The sequence below is a fragment of the Gorilla gorilla genome, chromosome 5 (assembly GCF_029281585.2).
Source record: "Gorilla gorilla gorilla isolate KB3781 chromosome 5, NHGRI_mGorGor1-v2.1_pri, whole genome shotgun sequence".
NCBI classification, from domain to species: Eukaryota; Metazoa; Chordata; class Mammalia; order Primates; family Hominidae; genus Gorilla; species Gorilla gorilla.
The window spans coordinates 132156490-132175589 of NC_073229.2; the positions used below are offsets into that span (position 1 = coordinate 132156490).

General features: G+C 45.2%; 1 protein-coding gene across 1 annotated transcript; it reads right to left on the minus strand.

Annotated features, from left to right (window-relative positions):
• Window positions 1-16792: 16792 nt before the first annotated feature.
• Window positions 16793-18063, minus strand: LOC101150350 (large ribosomal subunit protein uL3-like). Its single transcript, XM_055390719.2, has one exon. It carries the CDS (start codon window positions 18048-18050, stop codon window positions 16839-16841), a length of 1212 nt encoding a protein of 403 aa, XP_055246694.1. The 5' UTR covers window positions 18051-18063; the 3' UTR covers window positions 16793-16838.
• Window positions 18064-19100: the final 1037 nt, after the last annotated feature.

A 19100-nucleotide genomic window follows, 5' to 3' on the forward strand; every position in this document is an offset into this window, starting at 1 on the left:
CATGCTAATGCATTATAATTAGCATATAATGAGCAGCGAGAACAACCAGAGGTCACTGTCACTGCCATCTTGGTTTTGGTGGGTTTTAGCGGGCTTCTTTATTGCAACCCATTTTATCAGTAAGGTCTTTATGACCTGTATCTTGTGCTGACCTCCTATCTCATCTTGTGACTTAGAATGCCTAACTGTCTGGGAATGCAGCGCAGTAGGCCTCAGCCTTATTTTACCCAGCCCCTATTCAAGATGGAGTTGCTCTGATTCAAATATCTCTGACACAAGGATGTCAAAGGCAATACTGAAAGGAAAGGAAGCCAAACAAAAGGGCTCCCATTGGCCAGCCTGTGATAATGTGAGCATTAGAAAATAACAATATCAATTTTAGGTATCTTTAGTAGTAGTAATAGTAGTAGTAAGTAATAATATGACAGTTATTTTGAACTAGCTGAACCTGGATAGCAATGAGTTTATAACCATAATCAAAGGAGAAACACTCTTTTAAATAGCAACAGATAGTTGTAATAAATAAAAAGGGTGAATATTGGGGACTAAACTTTGACTTTTTTCTTTTCTTACCCAAATTCCTACCTAAGGGGCCTGAGGAGTCACATCCTACAAACCATAAAGTTTCATCAGAGGGGCTTTATTTAACCCTATATAACGTGGCTCACTTTCCAACTTGACTCTGGCATAACATCACATAACAAATAAGGAAGGAAATCAAAATATTTTCACTCCAAATATATTTCCTTGCCATATCTTGAAACTGCCCTGCAAAGTCATCTGTTGTCGGGGGAAATCCACATTCTGTAGAGAATTCCCTTTCCCTTTTTCCAGGAGAGAATCAACAAATATTTACAATCTATTCTCTCTGAATACTGCTACCTGGAAGCCTCATCTCCATAATAAGAACCTTGGTCTCTACAACCCCTTGTCTTAACCTAGGCATTTCCTTTCTTTTGATCCCAGGTCCTTAGATAAACTCTTTAACCAATTGCCAATCAGCAAATTTTTAAATATATGGCCTGGAAGCTCACCTGACCCAGCTGTTTTGAGTTATCCCACCTTTCTGGACCCAACTGAACCAACGTAAATGCTCAAAAATGTATAAAACCAACCGCCTTGGGCACAGGTTCTCAGGGTCTCCTGAGGGCCGTGTCATGGACCATGATCACTCATATTTGGCTTGGAATAAATCTCTTCAAATACATTACGGAGTTTTACTCTTTTCATCAACAATATGATAAAACAGATTTCATTTTTATTGATTTTGGTAAAAGTTATAGTATGGATATTAGTTGTTGTTGTTGTTGTTGTTGTTTTGAACTATGTAAGTAGAAAACAGTAAATATGGCCAGGTCCTATGGTTTACACCTGTAATCCCAGCACTTTGGGAAACTGAGGTGGGAGCATTGCTTGAGTCCAGGAGTTCGAGACCAGCCTGGGCAACATAGTGAGACCCTGTTTCTACCAAAAATTTAAAAAATTATCTGGGTGTGGTGACACATGCCTGTAGTCCCAGCTACCTGGGAGGCTGAGCTGGGAAGATTGCTTAGGCCTGGGAAGTCAAGGCTGCAGTGAGCTGTGATTACACCACTGCACTCCAGCCTGGGCAACAGAGCGAGACCCTGTCTCAAAAAAAATAAAAAGAAAAGAAAAGAGAAAACATAGACAGTGATGAGTCAAATTATCCCTAAAGAATTAGGTGTTCAGCCAGAAAACCAAAATCCCTACCAGTCCAGGGGCAGCTCAGATAGAAGCAGGTCAAAGGCTCTCTGGGAGCTGGTCAGCACTGGGAGTCCTTGGCAGTTGCCAGTGAAAAAGAGGAGCCAATTCTGTGCTCCAAGGCAACACATTACCCAAATTCCTCAAGGAAGAAGATCGTTAGTGATACAGGAGCTAGAAATAAATTATTTACGCAGATAGATAGTGAGGGCAAAAGAGTCCTTAGTAAGGGTTCCCTTTTAAGAAAAAGCAGCCCAAGGAATTATTATTTTTTTCTAACAAAGAGCAGACTGAAAAATCAAGCTGCAAATGTAGATAAGCAAGCTGGAAGTTTGCACAGGGGAACACCAGCAGCTGTGCCAATAGAAAGGTGTTACCTGGGGGCCAGGCATATCCAACATGGGGAGGCTCCATCTTCCCTTTTTTGTTACCATGTGTACAGTACAGGAATGGACATCATGGCATCAGCCAGGCAGATAACCCATCTGCATAATAAAAGATTAGGGTAGGGGTGGCCAGCTTTTCATGCCATATGCAAATGGCACACCTAGCCCTAACCAGTTTTTCACACCTATGCAAATGGTACACTACCTGGGCCAAACAATCTTTTGCACCATATGTAAGTCAGACACTGCCTCCTCAAGCTCATCTATAAAACGCCCTGCATTTCACTGCAGATCTAGCAACCCATTTCTCTGGGACCCCTCTCTGCTGCAAAGAGCTCTTCTCTTTCTTTCATCTATTAAACTTCCACTCTTAACCTCACTCCTTATTTGTCCATGTCCTTGATTTCCTCGGTGTGAGACAACGAACCTTGGGTATCACCCCAGACGACAAGGCCACTTCATTAGTAGACCTTCCTAATTATCATGAGCTATGGATGGAGCAAATTTAAGTTTCCAAGATATTGAAAGACCCAGAACAATGGGTGAGGTACAACCAGCCTTGCATGCAAAACTTAAAGAATATATCAGACACCAAATTTCAAAAGATTAAAATCTACTTGAAAGTCAGGAACTTAAGAGTCCTGTGATTAAATAAAGGAGACCAAATTATAAAGAGGGACCCCACCTAATGACCTTCACATGGTGCTGGTAGAAAAGCTGAGTGTTAGGAGAAAAGCTGAGGTAGGGCTTGCATGTCTGCTAGACTTGCTGGCTCCTTGCTTCTAGCACTCCCATTATCTCAAGTAGCCATATGTTTCTCATTCACTTGATACACCGTTTCCTTTCAACCCTCACATCCTCACCAACTGTTTCTTTGTTTGATCACCAATAAATAGCGTGGGCTCCCAGAGCTCGGGGCCATTGCAGCCTCCACACTCGCGATGGCCCCCCTGTCCCACTTTCTCTCTCAAACTGTCTTTTTCTCATTCCTTTGACTCCGCCACACTTCGTCACCCCCACAACCTGGTATTAGGTCTGATCACCCCAACAACATGGCCTGATGTAGATCTCTTTGAACTAGACAATTAAGTCCCAGATCCCAACCAATAATCAGTCAACAACCCCAATTCTGTCCTTGGTTGTTCTGAGATTGAAGAGCGAATTCATGAACTGTTATAAGTATAATCAAAGACAACCAAAAATTTTTACTTTTTCTCTCAAAAGCTAAATGTAGTGTAGTGCCCCTGTAGTCTAAGTTAGAGAAGAATACTAACTGCCTGTTTTTCCTTCTGTGCTCAGTGAGCCTTACCTGTACTTGCTAGTTTCACATTCCTTGAGGCTCAGTGAGTTCCTGCTTCAGCTTCCTAGCCCAGCTGCCAAGTTACAAGGTTGATACAGAAACATGGTTTCCCAAGGATGTGGAACATGTAGTATAGATAAATGTAAAAGACTGATCAACTGCCTTAATTCTCGCTTCTGTAAGTACACTTCCTGCATCACGTAGCTCCTGACCACTGACTGCTTAAAAGGTGGCTGCTTTCTTTGTCCGGGGCTCAGACTTTACTGGATGCTAGTCCTACTGAGCCAGGTGATCACCTTTTAATAAAGACCTTCCCTGAACTCACGCTGTTCGGTGTCTCCCATCTTTGATTGTCCCGCAACAAGATCTTTTTGTTTTGCTTTTTCTTCTTTATTCCTTTTAGTGCTGGTAAAATCATTATTTTTTTTGAGATGGAGTTTCACTTTTGTCACCCAGGCTGGAGTGCAATGGTGTGATCTCGGCTCACTGCAACCTCTTCCTCCTAGGTTCAAGCGATTCTCCTGCTTCAGCCTCCTGAGTAGCTGGAATTACAGGCAGCCAACACCACGCCCAGCTAATTTTTATATTTTTAGTATATACGGGGTTTCACCATGTTGGTCAGGCTGGTCTGGAATTCCTGATCTCAAGTGATCCACCCGCCTCGGCCTCCCAAAGTACTGGGATTACAGGCATGAGCCACCACGCCCGGTCAGTGCTGGTAAAATTAGTGCAACCCTGAGAAGTGTGAATAGAATATTCACCATATTCTACATATAGTAATATTTCTACAACCTCACTGTCATAGCTCAGGTTCCCCGGGAGACAACCTCTGAGATTCTGAGATTGTATGCAGGAGATTTATTGGGAAGTGCTCTTGGGGTTCACCATCTATGATGGGTAAGGAAAGCAGGATTCGGTGGTGGGGGAAGGTAAACTGCAATGCAATCACTACAAAAGTCTCAGCCAACCTTGCGATTGCTGTGAATCTGGGGTGGCCCTTCAGAGATGTCTCAACTTGCTGACAAGGGGCCAGGCCTTTGTTCTCTCTTATGGACAAGTCATTGAATGTAACATTCCCCCACCCCCACCCACCAGGAGGCATAATCTTGGAGCTTTCATTGGCAGAGAGACCCTGCTCTGGGAGGGGCTAGGTTATGAGCTGTTTGGCCCCTGAGGAAATGAGTGCCTTAGTCCCGCAGAAGGATCTAGATGGCACACCACAGCATTCACTATATACACGCAAAAATGTAAGTCTCGGGAGATATAAAAATTAGATTAGATAAGCATAAAGAGCTGAGTGCCTGTAGTCCCAGCTACTCAAGAGGCTGAGGCTGGAGGACTCCCTGAGGCCAGGAGGTTGAGTCTGCAGTGTGTTATAATCAAGCCTGTGAACAGCCACTGTACTCCAGCCTGGGCAACATAGTGAAACCTCATCTCTAAAAACAAATATTAAAAAAAAAAAAGCATAAAGAAAACCTTTAAATCCTCACCGCTAGCCTTTTCTAATCAGTTTTAGTATAAATATGCAGTTTTGTAATTATTGTGAAATTTTGTGTGTGTTGTCTGCTCTTTAAAGTGTTTAAAGAGCATTTGAGAGACTCCGATTGAACTTGGGATTTTCATTAAATGATTAGAAGAGTTTAGTTAAATAAATTTTGGTAAATGTTTAAATGTTTAGGGAAATTTAACTTATTTAAACCTATTAAGTTTGGGTTGGTTCCTCTTATAAGTAGTTTGAATACTTATGAGTGTTAATTGTTTAAGGAGACGTTAATTTAACAAATTCATAAAATTAATAAATTTGGCATGGAACAAAGCCCAAAGAGTAGTGAGCATTACTCTCCATACACAAAAGCCTCTCAGACATTAAATAAGCTATCAATATATTCCAGGATGGCAGGGGTTTTTTTTTGTTGTTTGATTTTTTTTTTTCTTGAGACAGTCTCACTCTGTCGCCCAGGCTGGAGTGCAGTGGTGCTATCTCTGCTCACTGCAAGCTCCACCTCCCGCGTTCACGCCATTCTCCTGCCTCAGCCTTCCGAGTAGCTGGGACTATAGGCACCCACCACCATGCCCGGCTCATTTTTTGTATTTTTAGTAGAGACGGTGTTGGCCAGGATGGTCTCGATCTCCTGACCTCGTGATCTGCCCGCCTCGGACTCCCAAAGTACTGGGATTACAGGTGTGAGCCACCTCGCCCGGCCGATGGCAGGGGTTTTATCTTTTCATCATATACGCCAATTTCAATCATTGGTGGTGGATGCTATGTTGAGATCTACGACGTCTGGGCTCAGTGGGAAATTCTGTCGTGATTGACTAGTCATGTCTGCCATAGGTGTGACAACTCAGAGGATCAGCATATATGCAATATATTTATCAACATTGGGTCATTAGATAATCAGAAAAAAAGGTATTCAAACTATATTATCAGAAAAGAACGTATACAAACTATATTATCTTTACTCCCCCTGGAAAGTCTTCACTGAATTTAAAATGGAATATCATCACCTAGGCTTTTATGTAGGGGTGATATCAGGAATATCCATCTAAATAATGTTTCTCTATATTTTCAGAACTGAGATTGAGAACACTGTAATCTTAACCAGTGTCCCTACATAAGGTTTCTTGTAGTAAATTTCTCCTAGAATTCAGTTGTAGAAAAAGTGTTTTCACTGGGTGCAGTGGCTCAAGCCTATAATCCAGCACTTTGGGAGGCCGAGGCAGGCAGATTACTTGAGGTCAGCAGTTCAAGATCAGCCTGGCCAACATGGTGAAAGCCCGCCTCTACTAAAAATACAAAATTAGGCCAGGCATGGTGATGCACACTTGTAGTCCCAGCTACTCGGGAGGCTGAGGCAAGAGAATCGCTTGAACCCGAGAGGTGGAGGTTGCAGTGAGCCGAGAATGCACCACTGCACTCCAGCCTGGTGACAGAGCGAGACGTTGTCTCAAAAAAAAAAAAAAATACAAAATACAAAATACAAAATTAGCCGGGCATGGTGGTGCACCTGTAATTCCAGCTACTTGGGAGGCTGAGGCAGGAGAATTTCTTGAACCCCAGAGGTGGAGATTGCAGTGAGCTGGGATCATGCCACTGCACTCCAGCCTGGGTGACAGAGTAGGATTCTGTCTCAAAAAAAAAAAAAAAAGGTGTTTTCATTGGGTGAAAGAGAATGACCCTTTTATTGGGCAACAAAATAACAGTGAATTATACTGTCAAATTGCAATCCTCCCTTCCCTCCCCACCACTACTTTTTGTTTTTCACTCCAGCTGTAAAAAATCTGCACTGCTTACTAATACTTTGGTGTGAGTATATTCTTCGGGGAGCTCAAAGGGACTCTGATATCTGCACTGAGGTAGAACGCATAGGACACACACTGAGACAACACAGGAATAGAATGGTGAGGGGGGTCAGCTGAAGTCAGAGTTAAATATTTCAAATGCACTGTCTGAGTCCATTCATTTCATAACTGAATGTTTAAGGATTACAGAGACTACTAGGCGTGGGTACAAGAAGATGAGTAATGGCTGAGCACAGTGCCTCATATCTATAATCATAGCACTTTGGGAGGCGGAGGTTTCTTTCTGTGGAAGAATTCCTTGAGCTCAGGAGTTCAAGACCAGCACTGGGCAACATAGGGAGATCCTCATCTCTACTGAAAATACAAAAATTTGCCAGGCTTCACGGTGCCACCTGTGGTCCCAGCTACTCGGGAGGCTGAGGTGGGAGGATTGCTTGAGCCCAGAAAGGTGGAGGCTGCAGTGAGCCAAGATAATCCCATTGCACTTCAGCCTGGGCGACAGGAGTGAGACCCTGTCTAAAAAAAGAAAAAAAAAGAAAAATGGCCGGGCGCGGTGGCTCACGCCTGTAATCCCAGCACTTTGGGAGGCCGAGGCGGGCGGATCACGAGGTCAGGAGATCGAGACCATCCTGGCTAACACAGTGAAACCCCGTCTCTACTAAAAAATACAAAAAATTAGCCGGGCGTGGTGGCGGGCGCCTGTAGTCCCAGCTACGCGGGAGGCTGAGGCAGGAGAATGGCTTGAATCCGGGAGGCGGAGCTTGCAGTGAGCCGAGATTGCGCCACCGCACTCCAGCTTAGGCTACAGAGCGAGACTCCGTCTCAAAAAAAAAAAAAAGAAAAAAAAATTTGTGTTTTGGAAATACTGTAGAATCCTAGTTTCCATTTATAGGATGGATTGGATTGGGAGTCAAGCTTTCAGGCAGGGACTATTGTTTCTGGAAAATATGGTTGAATAAAAAAAGGAAGTGTGAAACAACCTGTACAGTGTGATCTTATTTCAATACCACATTTTGCTGTGTATGTGTATATGTATATATATGTACACATATATCTCATACATATACATAAAGATCTTGAAAATGTATATATCAATATCAATCTAATAACAGAGTTTATCTCCTAAGGAAGGGGAAGAGAGGAGGTGTAGAGTGGACCAAAGAACTTGCCTTTGGCCAGGCTCAGTGGCTCATGCCTGTAATTCCAGCACTTTGGGAGGCCAAGGTGGGCGGATGGCTTGAGCTCAGGAGTTTGAGACCAGGCTAGGCAACATGGTTCGAACCCTGTCTCTACAAAAAAAATACAAAAATTAGCCGGGCTTGATGGCACACACCTGTAGTCCCAGCTAGATTGCTTGAACCCAGGAGGTTGAGGCTGCAGTGTGCTGAGATGGAGCCACTGCCCTCCAGCCTGAGTGACAACGTAAGGCCCTGTTTTAAAAGAAAAAAGAAAAGAAAAGAAAAAAAGAGAAAGAAAGAAACTTAGCCTTTGTTCTGCAGACTTAATTTTGTAAGCAGAATTGAGATCTACATCCAGTTACCCGTTGTGAGTGATGAAGTGACTTGGGACCTATTCAAATATAACATATTCTTCCAGGGAAAGTCTCATGGGTTCAGCCATTCAGTGACTATTCACTGGGCCCTGGACACTGCTGGGGTGATGGGAGGTTCCTGCCCCTGAGGAGTTTACAGTCCAGTTGTGGAGGAGAGAGACACACACGAGACACTAATCTGACGATGCTAACAATATGTGCCAGGCAGTGTATAACACATATGTTCTGGAGACAGGAGGATCTCTAAAAGTTTGAGTTGGTTGAAAAAGCCTTCTCAGAGAGGCAGGGCTTGAACTGGCCCCTAGAGGAAGAACTTTCCAGGCTAGGACTTCATGTGAGCAAATGCACAGATGTTGCATTGTGTTGACTATTGAATATGGTGCATTTAAAGTACAGTCATGGCTGAGGGTTCAGAAGTGGGAAGTGACTTTGGAAAGGTGGTTGGGCCATCTCTCAAGATGAGGGCAGAAGGCAAGGCTGAGCCTCCTAAATGACAGCAATAACTAAACTTATATGTTGAGTAGACATTACACATGACCTATTGGAAAGAAACTGTTAAGTGATGTACTATAAAGTCATTTTAATTTGCCCACAGAGGCATGAGTTGGATTTAAGGAAAGCAAATCCTTTTAAAATGGACACTTTAGAGTCTATTCCTCTTGTATCAAATTGCTGTTGGGAAATGAAGAAATTTGGGGGCATGATGGAAATGCTCTAGTTTTTTTTTGTTTTTGTTTTTGTTTTAGACAGGGTCTCGGTCTGTCACCCAGGCTAAAGTGCAGTGGTTTGATCAAGGCTTACAGCAGCCTCAGCTTCCTGTGCCCAAGCAATCCTCCCACTTCAGCCTCCCAGGTAGCTGGGACCACAGGCACATGCCACCACACCCAGCTATTTAAAAAAAATTTTTTTTTTTTTGTAGAGACAAGGTCTCGTATGTGGCCCAGTGCTGGTCTCAAACTCCTGGGCTCAAGCAATTCTCCCACCTCGGCCTCCCAAAGTGCTGGGATTATAGGCATTACGGGCGTGAGCCACCATGCTCAGCTTTATTTTTGTTTTGTGTTTTTTAGTGGAGACAGGGTCTCACTATGCTGCCCAATCTGCTCTCAACCTCCCAGGCTCAAGCAATCCTCCCACCTAAGTGTCCTGAGTAGCTGGGGCTACAGGAGTGTACCACCATGCCCAACTAATTTTTAAATATTTTTGTGGAGACAGTGTCTCCCTATATTGTTCAGGCTGGTCTCGAGCTCCTATGCTTAAGTGATCCTCCCACCTCAGCCTCCCAACGTGCTGGGATTGCAATTGTGAGCCATTGCACTTGGCCTACTCTGTGTCTTGATTGTCGTGGTGTTTTTACAGATGCAAACATTTGTTAAAATCCTCTGCATTGCACACTTAAAATGGGTGTGTTCTCTCGTGAGCAAATTATACAATACAAAATAACAGAGTGAATCTGAAAAATAAAAAATAACTGCCCTGGACTTCCTTTCCTTAGGCTGAGCAATACCATTTTAGAAATAGTTTAGGACTTTCAGTGAGTAAACAGGAAAAGAAAGATTCGGAGTTACTAAAGAGACTGGAAACAAAAATTTCCAATTAACTGTATGATTATTAACCAGCCAGCATGGGTTTACATAATAATTCCAGAGGTTTTTATGACTTTCATTTTTCTTTTGCCGTTAAACATATTCTTCAATAAGCCAATCATGAGAATGTTCTGTAGGTGGTGGGAGGCATGAATGGCCAGGTGCAATTACTTCCCTAGACATCGGAATAGGACACACATACACTTAAACTGGCATTGTAGCTGTTTTTTTGTTTTGTTTTGTTTTGAGACAGAGTCTCGCTCTGTCACTGAGGCTGGAGTGCAGTGGCATGACCTCAGCTCGCTGCAACCTCCACCTCCTAGGTTCAAGTGATTCTCCTGCCTCAGCCTCCCAAGTAGCTGAGATTACAGGCGTGCGCCACCACGCCCAGCTAATTTTTGTATTTTTAGTAGAGATGGGGTTTCAACATGTTGGCCAGGCTGCTCTTGAACTCCTGACCTAAAGTGATCTGCCTGCCTCGGCCTCCCAAAGTGCTGGGATTACAAGTGTGAGCCACCACACCCTGCCTAAACTGGCATTGTGGAACTTCTCTTTTTCACTCTACATTGTACCATTTGCTGTGTTATTTAAGAATATGCAATTCTGCTACAGAAGAAGGAAAAACACCTAGGATGGGTGAAATGCATTGTCGTAGTCAGCTTGGGCTGCTATAACAAAACACCACAGACTGAGTGGCTTCAACAGCAGGCGTTTCTCACACCTCTGGATTCTGGGAAATCCAGGATCAAGCTGCTGGCAGGTTCAGTTTCTGGTGAGGGCCCTCTTTCTGGTTTGCAGATGGCTGCCTTCTTGCTGTGCCCTCACACGGTAGAGAAAAAGAGCTGTTGTCTCTCTTCTTTTTATAAGGACACTAAGTCTATCACAGGGGCCTCACCCTCACGATCTCATCTAAACCTGATTACCTCGCAAACACCCTGCCTCTAAATACCATCACATTGGGGGTTAGAGCTTCAACATATAAAGGACACCAACATTCAGTTGGGGGAGACACCAACATTCAGCTCATAATACTCATAAGAAATGTTAAGCATAGATAAAAACAAACTTAAGTAGCTTGTGAGAAATAAAATTCATAAGATATGTTAAGTATAGGTGGTGATCAAGCAAATCGCTTATGAAACAGAATTCATAAAATGTGTTAAATACAGGTAGTAAGTAATATGTTTAAAAGGTCAGAACAAAAGTCTTAAAGACAAAAAAGGGCCAGGTGCGGTGGCTCACGCCTGTAATCCCAGCACTTTGGGAGGCCGAGGCGGATGGATCACCTGAGGTAAGGAGTTCAAGACCAGCCTGGCCCACATGGTGAAACCTTGTCTCTACAAAAAATACAAAAATTAGCCGGGCATGGTGGCAGGCACCCGTAATTCCAGTTACTCGGGAGCCTGAGGCACGAGAATTGCTTGAACCTGTAAGGCAGAGGTTGCAGCGAGCCGAGATCGCACCACTGCCCTCCAGCCTGAGTGAGAGAGAGAGACTCTGGAAAAAAAAAAAAAAAAAGGAGGGATGGAAAGTCTATGGGTTATGCTGCCTCTAGGCTGACACTTACATCATCCCTAAATCAGCCACCTTTCAGTAATCTCAGTATCATCTCCTAGGGCCCTACATATGCTTTGCCCCAGAAATGCATATAAAACCTGTAAGTGTTCAGCAGGCTAACTGGCAAGCTGTAGCTCTGGCAGGCTTACTTGCTGTGGATCTTTCTAATAGAGTAAGCATAGTGGAGGGCGGGCATCCAGGCACTTTCTGCTGACCCCTCCCCAATTTCAACTCTGCTCCTTCCAACCACACCATTGGCAGAGAAAGGTCATCTTCCCTCAGACCTGCTTGCTCCCTCTCCTAAGAGTGTTAACCTATTCCATCTACATCCTCCTTGCTTTCTGTTGTGTGTTTTAAGTAGGTCCAATAATCTCCACTTTGAGCAATATACATTTCGTCTGTGAACCCTTCTGTTCCCTGACCTCTGAGAACTCTTTCCTGATAGTGAAATTGGAGGCTGCCTTTCCCCACAATACAGCCTGATTTGGGGGATAGCCAAAGCAGCCTTCAATCTATTTGATGTTTTTATTGTTTTTGGTTTGTTTGTTTGTTTTTTGTTAGTTTTAGGCAGTGTCTTGCCCTGTTGCCCAGGATAGAATGCAGTGGCATGACCTCAGCTCACTACAGCCTTGACCTCCCAGGCTCAAATGATCCTCCCACTTTAGGCTCCCAAAGTGCTGGGATTACAGGCATGAGCTACTTCATCCAGCCCATTTGATGTTTTCAAATGCATATGAGGTGCAAGTAAAGTTATACTCCTGACTTTCCAAACCAAGTAAATGTTAGTTTTCATTCAAGCCCCTTTGTCACATCCCATGCCAGGCAGCATGAGTTCTTATGATGTGAGCAGGGGATAAACCAAAATTTTGTCAGGGGTGGGATAGGATTTAGAGGGAGAGGCACATCCCTCCTTGATTCCTATCCATTCATTGATTCAGTAAACACTTAACAAACCCCACCTTTTTCCTAATTGTGGTCGGGTTAGAGTGTTAAATAAGGTCAAATCCCACCCTCAGGAGGCATGCTTTCTCACGGAGGCCCCAGATGCATGGCCCTTACACAAACAGGAGAACGAAGTGCAGGAGAGGCATTATAAAGGGCCATGGGAAAGAGAGGTGTATGTGGATGCATGTGCTCTGGTGTGTGTGTGTGTGTGTGTGTGTGTGTGTAACAAAAAGCAGACCTCACAGAGGATGTGTCATTTTAGAAGTCTTGAAGGAGGAGGCCGGGCATGATGGCTCATGCCTGTAATCCCAGCACTTTGGGAGGCTGAGACAGGTGGATCCCCTGAGGTAAGGAGTTCAAAACCAGCCTGACCAACATGGTGAAACCCCACCTCCTCTAAAAATACAAAATTAGCCCGGCATGGTGGTGCATGCCTGTAATCTCAGCTACTCAGGAGGCTGAGGCACGAGAATCACTTGAGCCCGGGAGGCGGAGGTTGCAGTGAGCTGAGATCACGCCGTTGCATTCTAGCCTGGGCAACAAGAGTGGAACTCCATCTCAAAAAACAAAAAAAAGTCTTGAAGTAGGAATAGGAGTTTTCCTGGTGGACAAAAAACCACACTTTGGTCATTCAGAAGGAGGGATGACTATAAGCAAAGACCCAGGCACATGGAAGAATATGAGCGTGAGCTGGGAGCAGTGGCACATGCCTGTAGTCTCAGCTATTCAGGAGGCTGAGGCAGGAAGATGGCTTGAGTCTAGGAGTTCAAGGCTGCAGTGAGCCATGATCTTGACACAGCACTCCAGGCTGGGTGACAGAGCAAGACCCTGTCTCTTAAATAAATAAATAAAAGAGGCTGGGCGTGGTGGCTCACACCTGTAATCCCAGCACTTTGGGAGGCCAAGGGGGGCGGATCACGAGGTCAGGAGATCGAGACCATCCTGGCTAACAGGGTGAAACCCCATCTCTACTAAAAATACAAAAATTAGCCGGGCGTGGTGGCGGGCGCCTGTAGTCCCAGCTACTTGGGAGGCTGAGGCAGGAGAATGGCGTGAACCTGGGAGGTGGAGCTTGCAGTGAGCCGAGATTGCACCACTGCACTCCAGCCTGGGAGACAGAGCAAGACTCCATCTCAAAAAAATTAAAAAATAATTAAATAAATAAAAGAATCTGAGTGTGGACCATGGAGGAGCTAGGTATGAATGGAGCATGGGTGTAGAAAGGGAGGGGCAGGTGACCACACTGGAAAGGTGAGTCAAATTGAGTCCTAGGATGAAAAGCCCATAGGACTCATATTAAGCTGTCCTTCTCGTTGCTCAAAATCAATAAATAATATTTTAAAACTTGCAGTCACTCTCATCACTCTCGATTAATCCTTCCCCTTACATCCATTCCGATAGCAAGTTCTGTTTGCTCTACCTTCAAACAATATCCTGCAAGACCCGCCTTAATCCAGGTGATGGTCACCTCTCCACTGAGTTGCTACAATAGCCTCTGAACAGCTCGCCTCACTTCTGTCGTTACCTGCCCCTCCCCAGCAGTCAACTCAACCCAACCCAGTAGCTAGGGTGATTTTTTTTTTTTTTTTGAGACAGGGTCTTGCTCGGTCTCCCAGGCTGGAGTGCAGTGGTGTGATCTTATCTCACTGCAATCTCCACCTCCTGGGTTCAAGCGATTCTTGTGCCTCAGCAGCTGGGACTACAGGTGCACACTACCAAGCCTGGCTAATTTTTGTATTTTTAGTAGAGACAGGGTTTCACCATGTTGGACAGGCTGGATTTGAACTCCTGACTTCAGGTGATCCACCCGCCTTGGCCTCCCAAAGTGCTGGGATAACAGGCATGAGCCACTGCACCCGGCCTCGTCACCATATTTATGTCTCAGAAAGATCCCTCTCAAGGAGGCTGAGCTGAAGCAGGGGACAAGAGGTGATAAAGGCCCTGCCATAGAGAAAGGCTAGATTCCAGAGACATTTACAAACCAACAGAGATCAAAGGTGTTTTACAGACTGACTACTGAGATTAGAGTTAGTAATAAAGAGTACATTCAATTTAACCCAGCACATATTTGCTGCATATTTGCTAAGGGCAAGGGATCATGGGAAAAAGGGATAAAAGGACAGACCATGTCCCAAGGGGGGTGTTAGGTCAGGTGAGTAGGGAGCTGGAGAGAAGTTTGGTGCATGTGCTGGGAGAATGGGGGCAGAAAACGCTCGATTTCCAACATGGGGGAAATTCAACAAGACGCCATAGGCTAGGGCGTATCTAAGTTAGGTCCTGGAAGAATTTCAAAGGCAAAGACTGGAAAGAACAGTGTGTGTGTGGCAGGACAGATTTTGAATTTCAACCTCTCTACCATCTCTCGCAGAACTTTCAATGGAGTTGCTAGTGATTTGAGAAATAATTATTTCCACACCCCATAAAACAAAATAAAATTTTAAAAAGAGGACAAGGTACACAGAAAAGCAGCTAGGAAGAATTAGGATCATTCACCACCAGAATAATTTGGTCCAGAACAAGTGAACCATGTCAATAAGATTTTAAGAAAACACAACAAAATCACTTCCTTGTTCAGATGCCTCACAAAGGGAAGAACAACAAAAATCCTCCAAGTGAATAACTCTGCTGACTCCCGGACTTTGACCTGGGAGAACAATTTTCTGCCAGGGTGATATTGTTTTATAGCAAGTTAAGATCCTTGGTAAGCAGGATTCCTACATAAAAGCTGACAGTCATGCCGGCTTGAGGAACTTGCCTACATTTTTAATAAAACTGTCAGATTAAGCCATGCCTGGCTACAGTCTATTATTAATACACATTCTTAACTGTCAATTAGTTAACTGGCTAGTAAAAGGAACCTGGCTTACAAGATTGTTGCTAATGAATATAATGCTTTGTTCTCCAGCAAAACATATGCTTAGGATGTGTAATTAGAAGAAGGGCCCCCTCCCTCCTTCCCCATAGGGAGATCATGTGCAGCTGAATAAAGGCGCTTATTATACCTGTGAGGGGTCAAAGTCTGTGGATCTGTGGCTTATGGTATTATGACAGATTACAAAATCACTCTATTATGCTAGTCAATCTGCTTGCAAGCACCTAGCAGGGAGCTAGCTGGGCACTAGACGCTCCAAAACAAGATTCCCATTGGTTTTCTTCCTAAGGTCTCATGACGGGTCAGCTGTTGTTGACATCACCCCGCTGCTCACATGTCAGTCAGAGCCTTTCTGTCTGACTTCTGCCTCTGTCACTGCCAAGCTGTCCTCTGCGAGTCAGCCCTTGCCTCGGGCCACAACCATCTCCCAAGAAGAGCTCAGATGAATTTGAAATCCACGGGCTTTTGTGCTAGTGAAAAGGAAATGGAAGCGGGACACTTAAACCCTGTATGTCTTTTGTTTCTGACTCTCCTTACCTCCTGTCCTTCCCCTCTCCCCCTCTTTTTCTCTTCGACTGTTTCCCTGGTTTCTCATCCCTCTCCTTCCCACTATGGTCATATGCCTTCTTTGAAAACATATTTATTTTATTTATTTATTTTGAGATGGAGTCTCGCTCTGTCACCCAGGCTGGAGTGCAGTGGCACGATCTCAGCCCACTGCAACCTCCGCCTCCCGGATTCAAGCAATTCCTCTGCCTCAGCCTCCTGAGTAGCTGGGATTACAGGCACCCACCACCAAATCTAGCTAATTTTTGTATTTTTAGTAGAGACGGGGTTTCACCATGTTGGCAAGGCTGGTCTCGAACTCCTGACCTCAAGTGATCCACCTGCCTCGGCCTCCCAAAGTGCCAGGATTACAGGCGTGAACCACTGCGCCCAGCCTAAAACATATTTAGAGGAGAGTGCAGCTAATAGACCTGTCTCCTCCAAAAGCCTTTGTTTTGAAGTCAATGGTCACATGCACCTACAAAACCATTTCAAATTCAAGAGGTCGAAAGATATTTGCTTAATACTCCAAAAAAGTGGCTTTACGGAACCTTAATTTTATTACCTCAGCAGACAAATAATTATTTTCCAAAGTTTTGCTACCTTAACTCTTCTACATTTCCGGCAGTCTTCTGCCATTGGCTGGATTGTCTGTGTGGGAAGGGACAGGGACAGGGGGTGATAGTCTACATTCCTGCCACCCCCCAGCCTCCCTACCTAGTTTCTGCAACTGACTAAACAGCCCAGAGTTTACAAAGCGGAAATTCACTGGGGAATGTGACATGTCAAATCATAATGTTTATAAGACTTAATGAGTAGGAATAAAACCACAATTTTCCAAGTAGTGATATCTGGAAGGAAAATCATGGAAACCATATCCACAGGGGCTTCAAGCAGAGCTGCTTCCCTGAGGCAGGGGAAGAGTCTGGCGCCACGGGAAAACCAATGTTCACTGCTGCCCATGTATTGTGCAGTCACACCGCTTGGAAGACACAGCCACTTTTCTTTTTTTTTTTCCAGTGGAAAATAACCTTTATTGAGACCACACCAGCTGCGAAATCTGTTCCTGGCATTAAGCTCCTTCCTCCTTTGCAATTCCGTCTTTCTTGAGTGGTCCCATGAATGCTTTCTTCTGCTCCATGGTCTGGAAGCAGCCATGGCCAAACTTGGAGGTGGTGTCAATGAACTTAAGGTCAATCTTCTCCAGAGCCTGCCGCTTCATCTGCACCAGCAAGGACTCGTGGAGGGTGAGCACCCGCTTCTTGGTTCCCACCACACAGCCTTTCAGCATGACAAAGTCATTGGTCACTTCACCATAGTGGACAAAGCCACCCAGAGGGTTGGTGCTCTTGTCAGACAGGTCAGAGTCAGTGGAGGCATTGTTCTTGATCAGCTTGCCATCCTTGATAAGGTAGCCCTGGCCAATCTTATAGATCTTCTTGTTGATCTCAGTGCGGTGACGGTAGCCTTTCTGCCCAGCGCGTGCCACAGAGAAGGCCACACGAGCAGGATGCCATGCCCCAATACAGGCCACCTTGCGCAGGCCTCGGTGGGTCTTGAGGGGCAGCTTCTTGGTGTGCCAACGACTGGTGACCCCTTTGTAGCCGTTGCCCTTGGTCACCCCGATGACGTCGATCATCTCATCCTGCCCAAACACTTGGTTCACATTTACCTGCTGCTCGAGCCTCTCGCGGACCCAGTCCAGCTTCTCAGCCACGGTGCCTCCGTTCACCTGGATCTCCATCAGGTGGGCCTTCTTCTGGTGCAGAGGAAGCAGGCGCATCTGGGTGTGGGCAATGACGCGGATGACGTGGCAGTATTTCTTCATGCTGCTGAAGTCCTCCTCCAGCTGCTTCTTGACATCCTCATCCTGCCATTTCTTGCAGTACTTCGTAAAGGCCTTCTTTTTAGATTTATGCCAGTTCTTATAAAAACGCCTCTTGCATTCATTACTGATGTGCTCAGCGAAGACAGTCTTGAAGGTCCGGAGGCCTCGAGGGGTTTCCACATAGCCCACAATGCCCACAACCACCATGGGTGGCGTCTCCACAATGGTCACAGCCTCCACCACCTCCTTCTTGTTCACCTTGGATGCTGGCCTGTCGACTTCCCTCATGATGTGGGTCATGCCAGCCTTGTATCCCAGGAAGGCTGTGAGGTGGACCGGCTTGTACGGGTCATCCTTAGGGAAGCTCTTCACCTTCCCACGATGCCTGCTGCTGCGCTTCCGAGGCAGGAAGCCGAGGGACCCATGTCTGGGAGCGGAAAACTTTCTGTGAGACATCACGCAGTCAAATCCCGCCAGTAGAGCACAGCCACTTTTCATCAATGATTTTTTTTTTTTTTTTTTTTTTTTTTGAGATGGAGTCTCGCTCTGTAGCCCAGGCTGGAGTGCAGTGGTGCAATCTCGGCTCACTGCAAGCTTCGCCTCCCGGGTTCACGCCATTCTCCTGCCTCAGCCTCCCGAGTAGCTGGGACTACAGGCGTCCGCCACTGCCAGGATGGTCTTGATCTCCTGACTTCGTTATCCGCCCACCTTGGCCTCCCAAAATGCTGGGATTACAGGTGTGAGCCACCGCACCCGGACACATCAATGAATATTTTGTAGGTGACCATTAAGGACTGAAAATATCTATGGTAAGGCAAGAGATGACAGAAACCTGGACAGACCTGGAGGAGAAATGGTGTCGCCCAAAAGGGCTCTGTAGTTATAAACGAGGAAGCAGCAGCTGAGTTCATCAAGGGTCTGTGTCAGTCACATCTGTATTTAATGGTTTAGTGTTATTTTTTCCCATATGTATTAGTCCATTCTCACACTGCTATTGTCAGAGGTGTTCTAACCAGAGCGACTCTATCTTGAGTGAGGGCCAGGAAAATGAAGCTGGGACTTGCTGCGCTGCATTCCCAGAAAGGTATTCCTAGCCTCTAGATGTTTACAGTTAATGAAACAGATTGATAATGTTTACTAAACAGACCCAGACTTGGGAATGTTCTAATATCCCGATATCTGGAGAACAAAGACATTCCTAATTTTGTTTTAAAGATAATATTTTTTTTTTTTTTTGAGAGGGAGTTTTTTTGTTGTTGTTGTTGTTTTTTGTTTATTTTTTTTTGAGACTGAGTCTTGCTCTGTCGCCCAGGCTGGAGTGCAGTGGTGCGATCTTGGCTCACTGCAAGCTCCGCTTCCCGGGTTCAGGCCTTTCTCCTGCCTCAGCTTCCCGAGTAGCTGGTACTACAGGCGCCAGCCACCATGTCTGGCTAATGTTTTTGTATATTTTTTTAGTAGAGATTGGGTTTCACCGTGTTAGCCAGGATCGTCTCCATCTCCTCGTGA

Excerpts from the sequence above, each read along its gene's own strand:
- LOC101150350 (XM_055390719.2), bottom strand. The coding sequence starts at position 18,050 with ATGTCTCACAGAAAGTTTTCCGCTCCCAGACATGGGTCCCTCGGCTTC.